At 38.3% G+C, this 22,098-nt stretch overlaps 1 protein-coding gene across 4 annotated transcripts in view; it reads left to right on the top strand.

Annotated features, from left to right (window-relative positions):
* The window catches only part of MCC (MCC regulator of WNT signaling pathway), a 180,902-nt gene that overhangs the window by 40,549 nt on the left and 118,255 nt on the right, over positions 1-22,098 (top strand). The window contains exon 1 of one of the 4 annotated variants that reach the window (XM_068176005.1): positions 6,115-7,203. The exons of the other annotated variants lie outside the window; for them this stretch is intronic. Within the exon in view, the coding sequence (XP_068032106.1) occupies positions 7,147-7,203 (57 nt within the window). The 5' untranslated portion in view covers positions 6,115-7,146. Of the gene's footprint in view, positions 1-6,114; positions 7,204-22,098 lie in introns of those variants that run through there. 4 annotated transcript variants of the gene reach the window in all.

Genomic DNA, 22,098 nt, shown 5'->3' on the forward strand with positions numbered 1-22,098 from the left:
AGTAGTGTTGTCTTCTGTCCCTCAAAATGTAAAATGGAATGGACAGGTATGAAGCCTGAAGTAGATGTGAGTGAGGCAGAGCTAAGATAGCCTTGAAGATTATGATGAGAAACTTAAATGTAGGAAGATGTAAAGGAAAAATGTCACTGGGGAGATTTAAATTGTATATGGGAAAGCAGTTAGAAGGGAAAAACTGAATTTTATAGACCAGATCTATATGTCAGGTTAGAATAGAGAGTTTGGATTTTATGCTTAGCTGTCCACAGAGAGAAAAAATCCACAAATACCAGATCTTTAGGGGAAAAAAAAGTTCTAGTGTTTATTGGCTAGTAGGGACTTGAGAAGTGATCTGTAGACCAACTTGCTGACCTTCATAAGCAGCTACTAAACTATGCAGACACAAAATATGTCAAATTAATGAATGTAGATGAGGGCTGTAGGAATTCAGTTACAACAATCATAGAATAGATCTGGTTGAAAACTAGGGGATTTGATTAACTAAAATTTTTTGATATATTACTTCAGCTTGTGTCATTGTTAATATAATTTTAGTTATAATTTCTGCTAAAAGAAAGCACCCCAAACCTTTAAGTGGTCAGAGAAGTTGACATTCTTGTAATATAAATGCTCATGCCAACTAAAGTCTTGTAGAGCTTCAAGTCAGATGCTTGCTTTGCATTTGCCAGAATTCATTGCACTGAAGATATTTCAAGTGGAACATTTCACTGGATCCAAATATACATAGTAGGTAGGCAGATGAATAGATATAACTAAGTGTATGTACACGCATGTGTGAGAGTATATATGTGTGCACGCTTGTTTGTGTAAGTACAGCATATTTACAAAGGTCACACACTCTATATACACAAATGGGTGAAATAGTGTACATATGTGTGTGTGTGTGTATATACACATATAGTCAGAAACTGTTCAACAGTTCATCTGTTAAACATTCAGAGATCTTGTCTACAGATGGTGAAATGGCATGCTTGGCTAGGTGGGGGATGAAGTGCCAAAGCGTAGTTCTGATGTAATCCAGGGGCCAGGATCCATCCCCTTTGTTTGTGGGAACTCACATCATCATCAATCCATGGTTCAGGACACTCCGAGTTAGGGAGTTGAGTGTTCAATGTACCCGTGGTAATGAAAGTCAGAATTGAGAGAAATCTTGGAGTTAGGAAAAATAATTACATGCAGACGTCTTGGTATAGTTTAAGGGCTGCTGAATATTTGCAGAGGCACGGTCATAACTCTGGAATGAGGACTGGAGCTGGAAATAAGAGCCTGTGAAAGACAAGATATGAAACAAAAGAGAGGTAAGGAGTAAGGAGGGAATAGAGGGAACCTCACTATTAGAGACTGGGAAAATAGGAGAGACTTAGCAGGGGAGTCTTTCTGGATTCTGGGAAATCTTTATGTAAAAGTGAGAAATTTTGGAAGAATTTTCAGTTCACAACTGATAAACAGGAGGAAATACAAGTTGGCTACCAAGATAGTAGGGACTTGAAATGAAATGAATTAATTTCCTTGTGGCTAATAACTGGAGTAATTGTGGACTTTGAAAGGATGCTAAGCAGAAGTATGATGGCATGAATTGTAGTTTATAGAATAGCCTTGTTGGTATTTGCAAGCAAGGAGCAAATAAAGTGATGATAATTAGGTGCCTGTGATGTAGAAATGGTGATTGTCTCTCCTTGTCCTCCCAGACAAGTCACCAACATAAATAACAGGCACAAATTGACTCCTAGTCATTTTCCTGTCCTGCCCTGATGCTGAGGCTCTGTGGGGTCAGTGGGAATACAGCTGAATGTGATAGGTGTGGATGAAATGACAGGAAATGAGAGTGTTTGTTTGACAGGTTGGTGAGTGGCTTCATGGTGTGAAATACTGGAGGATGGAAAGAGGGATCAAATGTGAACTCCCACGGAGACTGCACAGGTCAAGGACATGACTTTTTAAGTGGATTGAGTAGCTGAGGGAGGGTGAACAGGTGAGAGTAGCTGATTAAAGTACTGTTTTGTAATTATATTGTTCTAGACATATTATCTGTTTCAGACTAATGGAGACAGTTTGATTGAATGAAAGAAAAAATATTTGCTCATGTTTTCTTCAGAGACAGTGCTTAATTTTTCAGTGTAAGGGTACTCCCAAATGTTTCAAATGGGTTGGATTTTTTTTCTCTCACCCTATGTGCATAACCTTTACTGTCAACTAATGAGAACAGTTTGCATCATGAACCTAACATCCCTTTCAGCCTCTCCCTCTTAAATCATGGTGCATTAGTGCTATTGAATAAAGAATTTTCTGGGAACATTATCCAACTTGTATATTGTATTGAATTTCTGCTTCCAAGTTTAGCTTTCATGCTAATCTGAGTGCTATTTCCTCCATGGAAATTTGCACTTTGGCACTGTGCCAGTGTGTTTTGTGCAAGAATGAGAAGGAAAAAAATTTGTACTCAAATTGTTTGTAGTAGATTTGCAATACTTACAGGTGTGATTTATGTGTTAGATTGTGCAGAGTGCTGCTCTAACTGTAGGGATGATACTGAAACAAACAAACAGGAGCTAAATGCTCAGTGGACTTCAATTAGTTGCATTTCAATTACAGTGCTAATTAAACAGAACCAACCAAGGCCTTATTTCATACATCCTGGAATCATGATCAGCTAATGGTGCATGTTGCATGCAGAGTGAAACTGCTTCTCAGAAAGTGGCACACACTATGCTGAAGAATATGTGACATGCACATATTTAGTAGATAATTACTTTTATGCTGTAGTTTTTACTCTACAGCTGTTGAAACAAGGAAGGAATATTCATGTATGCCAAGTGTGACACCTGCTCCAGTAACTGTAAGTAAATAGACTGTTGTAATTACTGAGACATATTATGAGGGAGAGGTCTTACAAAATAACGAGAGTGCTAGTGTTTTGCAGATTTTGTGGCACTTTCAGAAGTACAGATGAGAAAGGTGATGGAGTTGTCACTTGTCCCAAAAGAATCCTTTCACACCATGTGATAGAGCAAGTCTTATGAAATGCTTATTCAGATACAATCAATAAACTAGAAATCCTCAGTGAGTCTCAGACATATATCAATGATTCTTTTTCTACAGCTGAATGAGAGTAAACAAATGGAATAGGGTGGCCATAGGATTATTAGTTCAACAATCAGCAAACTGGCCACACTAACGGTTGTTGCTGCATAATTCTGAAATTATCTTGGGAAGAATCTGTTAGTGCAAATGCACTTACCAGAAGCAGTATGTGCATCATGAGTGCTTTAGAGGTGCATAAGGCAGTAATGGATCAGAAATGCCGTGCAATTGAGTGGAAGCCCAGGCCGGTGTCTCTGTCTCAGACAGAAAGTGTGCGGTGGATGTTGTTTCTGAAGCCTCTGTGCTAGTCAGGTTTGTCCATCTTCTTGTTACCCATTTCTTGTTATCTACTTCCACTCCGAGGCATCCACTGACAGTATGTCATCTTGGGCTAAGAAACATCTGATTCTTGTTCCCAGTCCAACCCCCTCCCTGCCTGTAGAGGCTAAAAAAGGAGGCAGGAACAAGGCTGAGGGCAAGGAAGCGTTGCTATCCTAGGCAGGGAGGTGAATCACCAAGACAGAGAATGAACAGTCAGCTGCCAAACAACAGAGAGGGACTGAGTCCAACAGGACACTCTCTCACTGGGTCACAGGGTGCTCTGTTCATTTCCTGGCACAGCAAAATTGGCATACTTGAGGTTTTCTTTTGTTTGCTTTGAAGCCTGCCTTTGGCACAAGCCAGTGGGAAAATACACTTTGGTTTAAATAAAGTTCATAGTACCCTGCTATTATATTAGGTCACTCACATGTGCTTGGAAGTGGTGAAACAGCCTGCAGACAGCTGGGAAGGTCTATCATGGAATTTGATTTTGGGATGTAACATTTTCATTCGGTTAGTTAATGGACTTGGAGAAATGCAAGGCAATAATGACATTTCACACAGGAACAAGTTCTACATCTTCAGATATTCAGGATACATTCTTGATGCTCCTGTTTTCAAAATGTGATGTAATAGTAACTATTTTAGAAGAATTATTATATTTAGTCTTAGCTAGCCCTTCACAGTAAAGAAATGCCTGTACAGTTTATATAAGGATGTTGAAACAAGTGTTGCCAGTTTTTATAGGTTAACACTTGATGCTTTCCAACTGAGAAATGTCTAATCCCATACCAGGCAGTGCAAGTATGCAGAGGTTGCAGTAGGAGTCATCTGGGGTTAAAGCAAAATAATTTTTCATCAGAGTTTGGTTTAACCGTTTCATTCATCTGCATGAGTTATAATTAATTTTTAAATGTTAAACAAACTTTGTTCTGAAAGTACCTGCATGTATCTCCCAGGTTCTTAGGCACAATTGAAGCTGCAAATTCCGGTGTTGTTTTTCAATCAGTCTCTGTCTCTTTCGACCATGTTATTGCATAGAGTAGGAAAAAGGCAGGAAAAAATCTTGTGTAGAATGCAGAATGGATCTCGTTCAGATCCTGAAGTGTTCTGCTTAGGATGTAGTACCATGTGCTCTGGTCTGTCTGATGGCTGGTCTGCCAGAAATGGTCAAACAATGGTGAGTTTTGAAGAAAATAAATCAGAGCTTTTAATTTCTGAATGCCTGTTCACAGTCAGCAGGGACGTATTTGGCATATAGGGATAGAGCGTGGGAAGTGCAGTATATTGAACCCATAATTAATATGGGTTCCTTTAGAAAAGGAAAAACCTCAGAACTTTATTCTTAGTATTAATACTGAGGATCAACCCTGTGCTGGTAAACCTGTGATAGATGTGATAGAACTGGATGAAGATAGCATGAGAGCAGATTATAAACAGGAAAAAAAGTTAATATGGGTAGTGATACAAAATACAGAAGACTGCCTTGTTTTTGAAGGCATAGTTTTGAAAAGATGAAACACTTTAAAATGTACTGTGTCAGCTGCAGGAAGTTTTGAATGGAAGTTGATGGGTTTTAACTTATCTATGAAAAATGTGCTGGGTCACTATACAGCACCCTTGTTTCTGGGTACAGATCCCAGTGAATCACATTTTAATGCTCAGGAGATCAGTGTACAACACTGCTGTGGATATGCTGTTCCCATGCTACAGTCTGGAGGAGCCTGCTTCCCTACTCACTGGAGGGGACAGCACAGTCTGTCCCAGTGTCACCCTGTGCTGTGAGACACCGTCCCTCTGCCAGCAGAGAGCAGTGCAGCCCTTCGCTGGAATTTCAGGGCCATAACTGGAAACATATGTGGGAAACAAAGCAGATGAGTAAGGAGGAATATACACAGAAGCACTGAACACAGAGGCAGACCTGAATGCGAAGGTGGGACAAGGAAGATGCACTCTATGGGGAAGACAATGGAGAGTGGAGGCAATGCAAGGTGGGTATGAAAAGAGGACAGGAAACCCCAAAAGTGGATAGAAAACCTCAAGACTGTACTAAAGCAAACTGGAGACCTGAAGGATGAAAGTAAAACATCTTTGAACAAGATCGTGGCATTCCTGTTACTCTGTGAGCAACAGGAGTGTTACAGTTCCTGGTGCTGGGCATGGAGGTAGGACAGGGACCCAGGATGTGCGATGAGTCTGTAGTACCATAGAGCAATATAGGTGTGCTTTCCTGGAATCAGGATATTAATGTGCTTCTTGTAGTGAATTGTGGTGAATTATCCCTATGTCTGCATGCTGATACTAATCTGTGACTGACAGAGGAGAAAAACTCACATGATTATTTCCAAAATGTTGATCTTGGAATTAATTGTTTCCCATGAAAATGTTTTTGTCAGAGTGCAAGGATAGGGGCACAGCTTGTATAGCATTTATTCCTGATTCTTATGTTTGGGGTTTTTTTCTGAACTAATTTGGCACTTTAATAATATATTGTATTAAGACGATCAGATAAATTTCCGCTGCAGAGGATTGTGTTTCCTACATCTGACTCAAGAACTAAATCCAGTCAAAAAGTGTGTGGAGCTGTCACTGTGTTTTAGGGAACAGAGGAAAGGGGAAAAGGAGTCGTCATTTCTTGTAATGGGTACAGGATGTCCACAAATCCAGTTTATTAAGGATTTTCCCTCAATTTTTAGCAGAATGTTGAAAGCAAATGCTTTTTTCTCCCCTTCTTCTAGTAGCATCTCCTGAACTCTTTGTAAAATGTCAGTCTGTTACGTAAAATCTGCAGCAATCTAAATGTGCTTTCAGGCTTACTTTGACCTTTTGAAATCATTACAACCCCCCACCCCCTACAGCCCCCCATTTCTCCTTACTTAATTGCACACAGGAATAGGGAAATAAGAATCCATTTTATTGTTATCCAGGTGGTGTTTCCCGTTACTTAGCTTTATGGTTTTCTGTATAGTAATTAGTATGCACAAAGCTGGAGAGATGCCTGTAGTTACAAAATGAACTCTCTGTAGCTCTCTCTCTCTCTCTCCCCCTCCCTCCCTCTCTCCCTCCCACTTGTGCTCTCCTTTTGGCACCGCCCCTTCCATGCGCCCTTTAGCCAGTAGCGAGACAGCTGTGTTTGATCATAAACCACTTAAACTCCAGGCTCACTGGCAGGGGAAACTTTAGTGTGAAGTGCAGCACTGGTTTCTCTCGGGGAAGGGAGCTTTCTTCTCTTTTCCTTTCTGCCTCCCCAGATACTGAGAACTATAGCAGCACTCTCCTTTTAATTTCTCTGTGAACTTGTGTGAAGCTCATCAGATTTTTCTGAGTATGTTCAGCGGCATTGAGAGATGCCCTTTAACAGAGTTGCGGAAAAGAGCAGCATAAAGCAGTATCTGTATTTTTCCCAGCAGAGATGAAGCACGCCTTGTAGATGGACTAAGACAGCCCTGGGATCCTGGTAAGTGCGTCATTCCCTGCATTCTCTGAGCACTTCACATTATTAACAAGTCTCTCTAAGCAATGGATTGTCTGTGAAGTCAAAACCAGTTTGGCTCTTCTAGAAGATCTTGCATCATTAACTTAAACTCTCAATGTGGAGTAAAAATGGCTGTCTAGAGCAAAATGTGTAAGAAAGAAAAATTTTGGTGAAGAAAGTATTGAATCAGTTGAACAAAGCTTTGAAGCATTACAATCTGCAGAAATCATCAAGCCCCGAGAAGACTAATCATGAATTCTGGAGTTGCTATGAAATATGGAAATGAGTCCCCTGCAGAGCTGAGTGAGGTAAGCAGTTTCAGTGCCCTTCTTAACGCTTTAAAAAGAAACATTCCCCATCGGGCTTTCAGTCCACGAGCAATGCAATTAAAAATTAATAGAATGTGCATCTTGCTATAACTTGCTGTGCCAGTCAGGAAATGACCTGAACTTTTTTTCTGCTTTGCTCTGAATGAGTGGTGAAAGGCTAACGATTGCAACCATGTAGAGACATTTTTCCTGTTACTCTGCAGCAGTGATTGCCTTCCCTCCGAGAGCTGTGTTTATACCCAAAATTCATCTATATACCCAACATATGGAGATCTCAGTTGAGATTAAACAGATGGTGATTTATTTAGGAGGGAAGTGGGGTGAGTAGAAAATGACAAAAATTTATTGGTAAGACAACAACATTGGCAGAAGTTGTTTTACTTGTATTTAGCCAAGATGATACTGTTTGTTTAGGTGAGATGAATTAGGTTACTTTCCTTCCTTGCCTAAAAGAAAACAAGTCATGAGAAACTTTTTCCTTTTTCACTGGAAGCCATAGTCAAGCTGTTATTTCTTATAATGGTGGTTATATTTTAGTGTAACATGAATGTGTGTGTTTTTAATAAATTTGAAATTAAAGCCATATCAGATGTTATGCAAATTCTTAATAAATACTTTAGAAATGGCATACTTTGCCAGTTACTGGAATATCTTAGATGTGTAATCCTTATGGGCTTTACTGAGAACTGCTAATTTAGTTGTGCTATGAAATCCCAATCATTTGATTAAGGTCATTTTGTAGGAAATTGAATCTGCAGTCTGTCTCATTCCAGTTTAACTGAAGTGCTTCTCTTTTCCTTTTGCCAATTTTTTTTTTATACACCTTTTACTGTGACATATCCTTTATATGCTAGGTTTTTTAAGGATAGGATATGCTTGGCAGAATAAGAGCGGTAACAGTTTCTGGAGTTAATTGTATAGAGAAAGGAGACACTGAGGTATAGAATGGAACAATAATATAAGTGGAATAAATCAGTAGGCTAGTGAGGGAGACAACAATATAGAGGGAAGCACTTAAGCAAGTGCTGTACCCTGCCATACAAGAGGACAGTAGATTTGTTACTGGGAGGTTCTGACAAAAGAAATGTCATATGTATTTCTCCTTAAAGTAAAAATAGTTCAACTTCATTATTTCTGTGTTACTTTTTTCAAAGTATTGCTTAGAAATTCTATATTGGCATTCCAGCATAAGTGGGGTTCATAAATTCAGCATAAAAACCTGGGTTACTTTTGGTCAGAGTTTCTGGCTATGGTTGTATTGATGATGGTTACTGCTTTCTATTCCCTCAATATTTAATTTTCAAGACTTTGCAAGATAACACAGATCATGGAGTGTCTCAAATAATTGATATTGGAGTCAATATTTAGAGCAGGTAGTATTTACATTGCTACCTTGAAATTACTTATTCATGTTTCCTTCATGCATCGACTGAATAAGATCTTTGTTGTGAGAAATACCTTTTCCTTCTGATGTTTTAACATGGGAGATATTGAAGGAGTCTGTGACTGTGCAACATTGTCATTGTTTAGGTGGGATTTTTTTCTCAACAAGCTTTCTTTAGTCATTAATTCACATTTGGACTCCAGTGCTACAGATGGGTTAGAAATAGGCCCCTTTTTGACTGCAGACATAGCAGAGAAGATCATAAAACTCCTAACTTTCCCCAGCTGCTTATCATCATTTGCTTGCTGCTCATCATCTTTGCAGTTTTAGCTGCTTGTTTAGTGAGCCTTAGCCAGTCACCAATAAGGGCTGGGTCAGCTTCAGCAGTGATCTTGGGTAAAACACTGTGTTTTCAGTGAAACATGGAAGCATCACAGAAACATCATATTCCACCTCTCTAGGGAAGATGTGTAAGTACTCTGAGATGCAGTAGATAGCTGCTCACCCCTAATTGTTAATTTCTCAAATAGCTCTCTGTAATATCTATGCTTCTATTAGACATTTCCCTCTTGGGAAAGGTCTTACTTGATTGCCACAGTCTGTAATTGAAGGTAAAATGTCCTGGGTAAAGCTTGTACCTATGGTTTATGTATCTGTATTTTTCCCATCTTTGCTGTGCTCTTCTCCTTCCTTTCTGGCTCTGTCTTCTATACACCGTGTTTCTTTTTGATCAATGAAGGACAGTAGCCTTATGTTCATTTAAATGATGGAGAAGTGGCTACAACAGGAATTTGAATAAATGGCTGATGTCTTAGTTTGTGTTCACTTGCACCTCCATCTCTACAGACAACTCATATGCTGATATTACAGTGGGCTGCTACTCCTGTACATATCTGAATGGCAAATGATAAGAGACCAAGAAATACTATGATTCACATGATGCGCAGTGGGTTTTCTTATAGGTGCCTTGATCTCTTTATCTCAGTATGTGGAGCTCTAGGCATGAAACCACTGTTATTAAAATAAACAGGAAAGCTACAAAGCCCTGAAGACATAATAAATACATTCTTAACTGGATACATTAGACAAAAGAGAAAATAAATGTATTGCAATTCATTCCATATGTATTAGAACTTGTTACCTGAGATTTGCATCTCTCTCTCACAAGAATTAAATGATATGTTTCTTGTCCAAGACACAGTGTGATTGTAGAAACTTGTGTATAGTTGATGTTTGCTATTCCTAAACTCTTGTCCAGATAAACAGGGATCTTGATAGTCTTTATTTACTCACCTGCCCCCATCCAAAGGTCATGCAGAAACCAGACTAAAAAAATCTGATTTCTGTTGTAGGTCATGCAGACCTCCATAAAACTTATGCTCTCTGGTTCCCCAGCTCCAGAGTTCAGGCTGTTTTGTTATTGAAATGTGTCAGTTCATGTTACCCCTTTTCTTCTGCTCTTCTTTGCCTTCAAGTTTCAAGTCCAAAGAAGGAAATATTATCCAGTTTGCTGTTCGCATGGTGGATTTGTCATGTTGTACTTGCCTAGAGAGTTAAAAGAAACCTTGTTCTTACATAGCAAGGTGGTGTTAGGCTTGGTGGTTTGTTTGGTTGGGGGGTTTCTTTGATATATATGTATATAAGATACAGTAAGAGAGGCAACACTGTTGTGTAGTCTGTGAGCATCTACAGCAGCCTGTGGTACCTTTGTAAATAGGCAACAGTAGCCAAAAAAGCTCTGTTCTACTTTTCTGAAATGGGACTTCTAACACAATTTGCAGAGATTGCCTTTAAAGCTTGAATCAAGGAAGGATGTGATTTTTATGCATAACTTAATACCAAGATTATGAAAGCTGTCATTGGATCCCTTCAACTTCTTACTCATACAATTCTGAAAGCCTTTGTTGTAAACATAAGGGGTATTTTTATAGCAAACATAATGAATTTTACTGAAAACATGTACAGGTTAACAGTGGGGTGCCCATAATTGCAGACTGTTTTATACATCATTAGAAATGAAACTTTGTATCAGACTTTAAATGCTTTGTATCTATTAAGTTGTCTATTCTGCAGAAAGAGGCCTTCATCTAGAAGGAAACAGATTGCCTAATCTGTATTTTCTTCAAAATTCAAAGGCATGACCTGGCTTTAAACCCCAGCATTCTAAGGAGGTATCCCTTACATACTAACACTGATCTTACCTGCTCCCCTGGCCATTCATTGTGGAAATGATGTGCTGAAACAGAGAGAGCTGTTGTCTCACCTGGTACACCTGTTGGACTGAATGTGGCCACCAGTTATTCCTGTGCCAATGCTGGGACAGTTAAAATTAGTAGTGCAGGAATGTGAAGGAAATGTTAAGTGCTGAGCTTAATGATATTTTTCTCAATTGCATACTTAAGAGATAAATTTTATCCCTGAATTAAAATCCAAGCTATGTTCTTTGCTATAATTTTCATTAAGTGAGCCTTGTGAATTTGCTGGTAATAAGACTATGCCTAAGAGAATTTGTAATGATGTAAGAGCTGGTATTATAGTAAAGGAATACGTTCAGCATTGCAGCTGATTTGTATGACGTTACTGTTTATTGTGTTCTTTTTGCTCTTGCTGCATGAGTTGATGGTCAAAACATCTGAAAAGTTTATTTTATTATTTTCTGTATGGCAAAATTTGAAGATAGCGTGCTGCTTTAGGTACGCACTTTATACTCCCTGCTTCTTGATGTTTGGAGGTCAAATGTTTAGGATACTGCTGTTGTATGTGACAGCATTAGCTAAAGCTTAAACAGATGGGCTGTTTGTCTTGGAAAAATTACTAACTTTTTTGTTTATTTCAACAACAAGGTGTTTAAAATTTAGGGGAGGGGAAGGAGAAGGTTCAAAGCTGGTGTTTGTAGGAAGCAGAAAAATGACTTTGTGCAAAGGATTTCACAAAAAGCTTACTTGTGAAGAAAGGACCAAGTCTGAAAGGCTTAAGTTCTGACTTTTAGTAATTTTACAGTAGGACAGTATTGCACTTCCTTCTTAGATTTGTGTTCCACTGCTGCTCTACTTATAAAGTAGACTCTGATGAAGAACATTGTAGAAGGGGAATTGCAGAAATAAGAGGGGTAGCATGGATTGGAGTTGTGTACACAAGTCCAGTGAGTGTGAGGTAGCTGTGGGGTGAGGTGGATAATCAGCAGAGGAACAGGACATCACTCAAAGCCTCCCTGGCAGAGGAAGAGTTCAGAAGGGACCATCCCCACCCTCGGGTACTTTCCCATGTGTGCCTCTGTTCCTTTAGAACAAGAGCCAGCTTGTGCTGTCACTGTACCTAGGTGTGGGGAAAGAGCACTGATGGAATGGGGAACAGGTTTTTTATGTCTTCCAAGGTAGGATTAAATCCCAAACACTTGTTTTATCTTCCTGAGCTTGGTAGTCTTCCAAGAAAATCAGTGAGCAAATATCACCCTAATACTTCATCTGCTTCCTGAATGGTCTCTGGTCATGCAACAAATGTGCCTGGGTATTTCCAATGCCTCTCATGAGCAGGTAAGCACCATATTCTACTGCAATTCCATCTCTGCTACAGGCTATAGCCTTGGCTGTCAGTGCCAAAGCTGTGCAGGTTGTAACACCTGCAAGGGTGTGCTGTGCCTTGCTGACAGAGGTGGTGTGTTTCCTCAGTCAGAGGATGTTTTGGGAAATGTGATATATTATTAATCCTTTAAAATATTGCAACCTTACTATAGAACAGAGTGGAATGTGGTTATCAAGCAGCAAACATTGCACATTTTAGAGTTTTTTTAACCTTGATAAAGTTGCATAACTGATTTTTTTGTAACAGTAGGCAAACCAAAAAGGTGAACAGTGTGAACTGCTAAACTCTTAGAAAAGCAAGCATCACAACCCAGTATGCTTAAATCAAAGTACCTTAAGGAGAAACTTTCTCAAATGGTTTCTAGTGGAGAGCTGGGGTAAATCTGCCATCTGGAGGTAGCAACACCTGTAGCCTTACAAGTGTGTTTCCAGCTTTAGTGCTTCAGAGATGCTGAGGTAAAGTCTGCAAATCTTTGGGTGAACTCTCTTCTTTTTCCTGGTTCACATGAGCTTTGTGAAGAACTAATCAGCCTTACAAATCTGACATTTTCCCATGCTGTTGTCATGAGGAGAGTGGAGACATAAGATGTGAAATAAAATCACAGATTTTAAAGACTTCCACTGGGTCTCTGTTACACTGATGTATCTATAATAACTTAAAGAAAATGCTAAAATGGTAAACTTTAATGGGCATGCTTCTGGACAGTGGCTCCCAGTCTGAATGCAACCTTTAGACTGGGTCCATAGTCAAGCTGAAGTTGCTCAGCATGATCAACATATGTAATTTATCATGTGCATGGTATTTCCAGTGTTAAAAAACATTGTGACTTCAAAGAAAATGTTTTTTCCTGGATTTGTTTGAGCAGCTTATCAGGCACAGAGTGTGTTCCAGGCTTGGCTATTATTAAATTGAAACACTATAAAAAGATTAGTTAAAATGCCCAGACACTGTCAGGACTGATAATGCTCTTCTGCAGCCTCCTAATAAAAAAAAAAGACAAAGATTATGTAACTTATCTGCCTGATATTTTAATATCCCTTGCTCCTAAAAAAAACATTTTTGAAAAATGCCTTACATGCTGTAAAATCTGTTTGTACAAATATATGCTGTGAAAGTACCTTTAACAGTGTATTGGATTGTTGAATTGCATTTAGAGACTTGATGTTTTTATTCATAGATTAAAAAGCCAGAGTTTATTTCTGGAAGATTTTTGGAGATAAGGATTGTAATCTTCTCCCTCCTACTCTTCCAACTTGGAAAAGAAAAAAGTGTTATTGCCTTTGATCAGACTTGGACATACCAGAACATGGCTCTGTGTGGGAACAATTATAAGATTCTTCTTTCAGAAGGTATTTTTATGTATTCCTCTGCAGTCTCTGGATTTGTAGCTTGTAAAAGGACTCATAAAAGGTTCTGAAAAAAGAATCCATAGATTGCAAGGTTAAGGTTTGCAAAGGCAGATGTTTCTGTGGTGTGTATGTGGGAAGACAGGGCATGAAGAGAGGCTGTATCATTGTTTTGGTCACCTACAGTCGAGTGTCATTGCATTCCTCTTCTGGGGCTCTGAGTAGTTTATGTACAATTGAAAATGAAATGTGTTCATGTTGCTTCTGGGTATTTTCCTTATGTTTAGGTTTTACTGTCTTTTACTCTCTACCATGACATTGCATGGTACTTCTAGCTACAAGTTTTACTTGTGATGAGAATTTCTGCTTCTCAGGTAGCATGGAAAGGTTTAATTGTACTCTTCTGTTACATGTAGTAATAATTTACCAATTTATGTAATCTGTGATGGTCTCTGAGTTCAGAGATTCTGGGAGATGGAGGTTTGGTGTGGGGATCTGATGCTGGTAAAGAAGGCTTTTTGACATTGGTGGCAAACTGCTTTAGGCAGTCCCATGTTAGGATTTCCCATATAAATTAACTGTCTGTATGAATTATGTGTATTTTCTGTAGATTTAGATTTTAACTGTCTCTAATGAATAGAAATATTCATTAAGACTCTGGAAATCGGCTTACATGTTCTCACTCTCTTGTAATTATACATGAAAATTTGTCATAGAAAGCATAATATTTACAGAAATCGTTTCAGCCCTCCCAAATGTAAAGAAAAGAAGTATATTTTCAGTATGCTTAGATATACCCCTTATCGTTATTTGTAATAGTACTACTTGCATGCAGAGTTTTATAAATTACACTCAGTAACCTTTGCAAAATTTTTGAAATGCTTCAGAAGGTTGCTGGATTTTATTGCAGATTATTGGGATATCACTAAAATGTAGTACATTCCAAAATAGAAATTTACATCAGGATTATGGCCATCTACTGGTAATTGAAATAAGGTACTGTTGTAAAACCAGGCCATTTATGCATTTTAAAGTGTGAGGCTATTTCAGTGTTTGGTAAGTTCACAACAGCACCTGGCTTCTAATCTGCCAGAACAACTTTTTAAAACATTGCCAAAAAAAGTAAATTTTTTGGTAGCACTGAGGGGATTACAATTGTCAACACAGAACTGTGATTCATGGTTGTGGTGACAGAGAAATACAAGATTGTCACTATATTATATGGAAAGTCCAATACTATTCTAGTGACGACTCAGTGTCCTTCTGAACCATGTCCACAGAGATTTGGCTGAGGCTGGTGTTCCCACAAAGCAGCACAGGTGCATATCTTGAAAAGTCTTTCCTTTGCAGACTGTAAACCCAAAAGTATCATTTGCTTGCAAAGACATGTTATCTGGCTTTCATCTACAAGAGGCTGTGAGAATCCTACCCCAAACTGTGCTGATTTGCTTCCTATCCTTCCTATCAAACTGAATGCCTCTAGTTTGATAATCTTTTGAACTTTGCATCCAATCTAAATTGCACAGTTTGTTTACCTAATATTAAGCTGTTGCCAGGTAGGAGGTAGTAGAATCTAGCTGGCTGTTAACTGTACTTGGGACTGCCACTCCTTAAGAGGCACATCAGCTGAATCTTCCTTCCTTTGCCTGGATTCATGTGCTCAAGATGGATTTTGCAGCCATGTAGAGAAGTCAGCCAAAGTGGGTATTTGTCATTTGCAAAAAAGACCTCTAGAATGCTGTACTGAGGACTGTCCTTTGCTGTTTTACATGTTTGACTTTTTTTTTTCCTTTTTACATTACATATAAAATGTTTTATCTTAATAAGTTCCCTTTTCCATCTCTTAATGTATTTTTTCCTTTTTTTTTTTTTTTTGCACAGCATTGTACAGCATAATTTTTTTCCAAGCTACTGATGCTGCTCTTGTCTAATATACTGACTTAGGTGTTTCTTTTTATATTATTTATTTAAACTGACTTCCCAGTGTACTTGTATTTTTTTATTTAAAAAACTCATGGTGGTTGACCTGTTCAGCAGCTAGTTCTTTCTTTTTGTGGGTTGTGATCTCACTCCTGTAAGGAGGAGATGATTCTCTCTTGATGCTTGGTATAGCACAGGAAGGTCTGGCCCATGCTAACTAAAAATGCAGTTAACTTCAGTGAAAGACATAAGTAAAGTAAATCTTTGAGAGAAAAATTTTTGTCTGCCTGAAGCAAGTAGGTGCCTGCTGTATGTGAAGAACAAAAATTGTTAACAGTATTTCCAATTATACTTTTCTGTCTTATGAGATGCTGGATTAAATAATGGACAGATTCTCTTTATTTCTCCTCTTCCACTAATGGATATCTTCCCTGTGTAGCAAAGCAGGAAAAAAATGTATTGGTTCATAGCTGTCAAGTAATAATTGCATGAAGATCTGTATTAATATAGTTACTTGGTGAGAGAGATCTGCAAAATGTGGAACTTTTTTTCCATGCTTTTTAAAACTTACAGATTCTGTCTCACATTCTGCAGGGTTGAATACCTCTGAATACCCATAATTATCTTTCTTTGTGAAACTCCATGTGGTTGAATTTCAATACCTACCCCTTCTGGGATGGAAATAAATGTGCTAATTGCTTTTTGTTAAGGTAGATTTTCTCCTTTCCTGTGAGAATTTCTTTTAACTTCCTATATTCTGTATTGTGTGTTAGGCTGAATCTCTTTTTATAGCATATTTAAGCACTTTTAAATATAATGATTGATGCCAATGAGTTATAGACAAGTGTCATATCTCATTCAGAATGTTACATAATCATATTCTTCAAAATGTAACAAAATGTCATTTCCCAATATAGAATCACAGAATGGTTGAGGGACCTCTGGTAATCACCTGGTATAAGCCCCTACTCATTTGGGGTCAACTAGAGCCAAATGTCCAAGACTGTGAAAAACTTTTGGATATCTCCAAGGATGGAGACTCCACCACCCCCCTGAGTAACCAGTGGTCAGTCACCCTCACAGGGAAAATGAGTTTCCTGATGTTCAGAGGGAACCTCCTGTGTTTCAGTGTGTGCCCATCCCCTCTGGTGCTGTCACTGGCCACCCCTGGAAAGAGCCTGGATCTGTTTTCCTTGCAGCCTTCCTGCAGGAGTTTGTGTACATTGGTGAGATCCCCTGAGCCTTTTCTTCTCCAGGATGAACAGTTCTAGCTTTCTCAGCCTTTCCCCATAGGAGAGGTGCTAGAGTCTATCCATCATCTTGGTATCCCTTTGCTTTCAGTATGTCCGTGTCTGTTTTGTGCTGGGGAGCTCAGAACTGCACCCAGCACTCAACCTGTGGCCTCACCATAGCTGAGAACAATAGAAAGCTTACATCTCTTGATCTGCTGTCAATACTTTGCCTAATCCAGCCCAGAATCTGTCCATCTTCTTTGCAACAAGAGCATGTTACTGGCTCACATTCAGTTTGATGTCCACCAGCTTCCACAGGCCTCTTTCCCTTCAGAACCTTATCCCACAGGACTTTTCCAAGGAGAGGTCTGTCGCCCTGATTTCTTAGGATTTTCTAAAGCCTTCTGAATTTACATTGTTGTAGAGAACTTTCTCACGCAACTTTCTGTAAACAACCTATTGTTTTGCATTCTTTCATAGAGGTGGAGAAATTTGATGGACTTGTAGTTTGTCCAGTGTCGTTGGAGAGGTGGCGCGTTCACCTTCCTATCCACTGGCACCTTTTGAGAACTATAAATGACTGGAGTCAGAAAAAATAAATTAGTCTCTTCATGGTGACCAAAGCTGTGGTGCGTCGTTTTTCCTTGTGTCCTCTGGTGACAGAGGTCTGAGTGATATCTACAACTGTGATCTTTTAACCACCTCTCTCCTCTCTGGATCATAAACTCCACTGTCTTGCAGTTATGAAAGTGGTCAAATAACATTTCTGTAAGTGCATGAACTGTTGTGCCTTTGAAAATGATAGGAGCACAGTATGTATTGTAATCAAAAAGAAAAAAAATTTAGAAACACCAAGGGAACTTTCTGTGAATAAACAAAATATTAACTTGCAGAATATTTATTGAATTAATTCTGTCAGAAACTTTTCTGTCTTGGAGTGGCAAGACAGGATAGTATCCTAGCATGAATAATTCCTTAAAAGGAATTAGTAAGCTTCAGAAATTGTCAGTTTATTTAAACATTTGATTTCATTCTGTTGAGTGGTATGATTAGAATTTAGTAGATATTTTCATTGTTCTGATTTAAAGGAAAAAAGGCAAAGTACTACAAAGGATGACCTACAGTGATTAAAATCCCCACACAGTCTGGCTCATTCACAATGTATAAACACAGTTCCCAGTGGATCAAAACAAAGTTAAAAACTAGTTATTCCCTTCCCCATGAAAGGACTTTTTTCTTAACACCACTGTTCTGTCATTGTGTGAACACTGGTACTTGGCGCAGTCAGGATGGAAGCACAGTGTAGGAAAAGCTGAGGACAGGAATCAGCATCCATCGGGAAAGGGGGAGGGAGAAATAGATGTCAAGAGGAAATACACCTCAAACTTAAGATAAGAAGTTATGTGAGTTTCTTGTGAACTTTTGCCATTGCTGATTCATGACTTCAAAGGGTTTCAGGGCATCATTCTGACAACTGAGTCAGCATTCATTTTAAATTTAACAGCAAAGATTTTACTGAGAAATGAAAATGATAGATTTATGTGGTCTTTTGAAGTCAATGAAGTAATTCACAGTCGAGTTATAGTTCAGTTCTTTGGTCTTTTCTAGATTTTTTTCCCTCCATCAAACTGGGCTGTATCTAAAGCTGTGCTATTTATTTGTCTGAATGGGAATTGTGAACAGTTGGTAGCCTTGCATCATCTATCTGACTTATCCTGGAATAATTAAAGAACCATGCTGCCAAGATTTAGTGATAATTATTTATTGAGACCAAATATAAAACCCTGTGTTTTGTACAGAATATATAAATAGAACAACTGATAGAGTAAGCTTTGTGTTAGATTCGAAATCCAGTAATATGCAGTACTGTTGCCATGATAGTGCTGCTTTGTCCCTTATAGTGCATTTCATTTAAGGAGCTGAAATAAGCTGCACACCATTATTGATGCAATTCTGTCATTGTAAAGTATAAGAAATTACATTTCAATTTATTAATCTCACTATGTTACCATGATTTATCAAAAATCTTATTAATCAAACTTGTATTTCAATTGCTTGGCTTGGCCTTGAAGAGAGGAATGTACCTAGCTGAAGCATAGTTATGAAATCATACTTGAAACAGTTTTTAGCAAAACAAAGATTTTTAGAGGATTTTACTGATAGGCTGAATTGGTACAGGCTTACTTTTTAAAAGAATGACAGTGTTGTAGCTTTAATGTGGATTTTGTGGCATTGCTTGAAGAGACAATGTGATCTAGTAACTTTGAGAAAATAGATTTTTGAAAAAGGTGACCATGACACAGAGGATTTCTAGACCATGAGGTCTTCCAATTTATGTATTTCAAGATAAATTATTAGCATCCTTTTTCTCCTGCTCATAATAGTTGTATTTAGAGCCTGGAAGCTCAACCAGCAGATGTTCATTGGGTTTTATAGTTTGCCTCTGAGTAGACTTTTCTGCTTCTTTGTTTTCAGTGCCTGCAGTTCATTCCCTTCTGTCCTTAGAGCTTCACTAAATGCACTGTGTGTTCTCAGCTTTCATTAGCCTTTTCTTTCAGCTCTCTTGCAGTTGCTTATTTATTATTGCTGCCCTTGATCCCTTTGCCTTTCGCGTGTGCCAGTCTACCTCTTCCCTGTCTCTGTCCTTTTATTTATGTTGCACTCCAAGACTGTGCAGGGTCCTCCAGAATTCTCACTGATATTCTTCAGTCAAGGAAGAAGGAATCCCTCCTCTGGCAGGACTGACTGTGTGAGGCTGCAAGTGCTTGGAGAAAGGGCTTGGTTCTCTTGGCACAAAGGCAAGCTTCTGCCCCATGATTAATTAGCGGGATGTTGCAGCAAATGAACTGTTGCAGTTAAACCAGTACAGTAATGGAACACAATGAGCAGCAGCACTGAAGGCTGGTATGGACTAGGGGAGGCTGATCCCAGGAGGTGTTGGTCCAGGCAAACCATTTTCACAAAAACCCACTCCTATTGTGTACCCATAGATATAGAGTTCCTGAAGATTACAGAGTATTTAAAAGCCTAACGATGAAAGTAAGATTTATGGAGAATTTACGGTTTGGGTTTTTTGCCTCAGGAATTGTACTTTTTTGTTGTCGAATCCTTTGTACAAGGTCAAGCTTCCTTGACAAACTGACCTTGTGAGAGGGGTTGTTCTGGAGAACACAAAAGTTATGATGACCAGGCTGAGTTTTACTGAAATTGCTGTTTGTCACATTACTGTTTTGCAAATAGCTGTCTCCTCAGAGTTTAGGTTTAATGACTACTGGCCATAAGCAGTAATAGAGTATGAGGGTAACTTTACCTTTTCCCCGAGATCCCTCATGCAATCTCCTGAAATATCCTCCTCTTCAGTAACTTTTTTTTTGTGATAGCACTTGTAAGCTGTCTGAATGTAGTTAGTTCTGGTTGTTCTGAGCTATAGTAATAGTAATTTGCAAATGTCATATGCCTAGGAGTTCCACAGTGCCACTACTGTTTCTTCTTATTCTTCTTGCCTAAAGCCAGAGTCTTATGGCAGACTTAAGGCCTTTTTCCTTAAAAGGGAAAACAAAATGTTTAAGCAGAGAAGAAAACATTACTGAATGCTTTGATGCTTTTCTTTCCTGAAAAGAGAATAAATGGCTTTAAAGTTTAACTTAGTGCTGTTCCATCTGGTGGTTTACTAACTTGTCTGTGGCATTTTAACAGAAATTCTGAAAAACAATTGATCTAGATAAACTGAGACCTTTGTGATCAGAGGGAAGGCATGGACATTTCAGCGTTACTGCAATGTCTCATGATATTAACCAATGTTTTGCTGTCATTGCTGCTGCATTTCCTGCATAAAATTTTATATGCAGAAAGATAAAAACCTGGAAACATCCTAATAAGTGGTATGCAATTCATAGTTATATGCCGAATACTTTGATTGTGATTATGAATTCATTGCACTATAAGAATTTTTCTATATAAATTAAAATCTTCTTTAATTTTTTTGAGCCCCAAAAAAATTGCTTCTCATTGTACTGAACTAAAATGAATGCTGAAGTAAAAAGATACTGCAAAGGACAGAGAGTACAGGTCTTTGCTAGGTAATGTTCCAAGAAATATTTTTTTGCAAGCCTGACAGTATTTCCAAATTATAATTGAAATGTACCAATTCAAAAATCTGTGGACACAAAAAATAATACCATTTTTTGTTCACTTTTTTTTGGTGATGCTGTTTTTTTTTGCCAGAGTGATGAAAAAAAAAAAGGGCAGTCCTAAACTACCTGGAAGTTGCAGTTTTACAGCACTGCTGAGAGGGTTCTGTTTAGTTTTAGTAAAATACTTCTATCTAAGACTGATTGACATGAAAAAAGTAACTCATTGATATTGTTGCTTGATAAATAGTTGTTGCCAAAAAATATTTATTGTCTAAGGAGTAGACTAATGAAGATCACATAATTTTGTGTTAGTTGGACAAACTAGCATTTGAGAATTTAACTAATCTTGCAAATGATCAATGTTTACTGACATAGGCCTACCCGTGTTCTTAGTGAGTTATTATATGAAAGCTGAAGCTACCAGTATGAAATAGATTTCTACTTTTATTAAAAAGCTCAGTGCAGATTTAAGGATAGCATTTTCCAGGTGTTTTGTGGCTGGATGAGAACTGGTATCTTGTGATTCTGTTGAAAAGTTTTTGTATGTGTTGGGACACATTGTAAAAGGTATTTTTAACTGTTACAGAAAATACATGTTTATAATCAGGGAAAAAAGAATTAAATTAAAAGCAGTTTGATTTTCCACTTCATTAAAGCTCATGAACTGATCGGTGATTGGTAGATTCCATACACAGGATAAAAAAATAATTGAATTCCTTTAGGAAAAGGAAAATCGGTATGCTGCACTGAACACAAGTGCTTTCCTATTGGGTCACAAATGGCAGTGTAGATGACCTATTACAGAACTTTCTGCTGGGGTAGCTGCAGAACTTGAGCAAAAACACATGGGAATTTAGTATCCTGGAGCCTCCTAAAGCTGCAATATAGTCAGTTGTTTGTAGCATGCAGCTTTTGAGAATTACAGCCAGATTACTCGGACCTTTTTTAACATGTAAGATTCTTGGCATGAATTCCAGTTGAGGTAAGGCAGAAAACCATTAGAGACAACGGAGATTCCAAACAGCTAATTGTTTTAAAAGGAAGAGTAGTAAGTGCATGTAGTGTATTTGTCCCAGGGCAAGAAGAAACTTGGTGATCCCTCCCTTCCCATGCTTAATTTAAGAAGAGTAAAGATATTACTCTTACTTGTGTCTATTTATTTATTTACAGAGTTGTTCTGAGCAACAGTGAGTGATTTCAGTGTTCTGAAAACACAAAATGCTGTGTATCTACTATATATTACACATCCCTTTAAAACATCAGTGATATTGGGAAAA

The sequence above is a fragment of the Anomalospiza imberbis genome, chromosome Z (genome assembly GCF_031753505.1).
Source record: "Anomalospiza imberbis isolate Cuckoo-Finch-1a 21T00152 chromosome Z, ASM3175350v1, whole genome shotgun sequence".
Classification (NCBI taxonomy): domain Eukaryota; kingdom Metazoa; phylum Chordata; class Aves; order Passeriformes; family Viduidae; genus Anomalospiza; species Anomalospiza imberbis.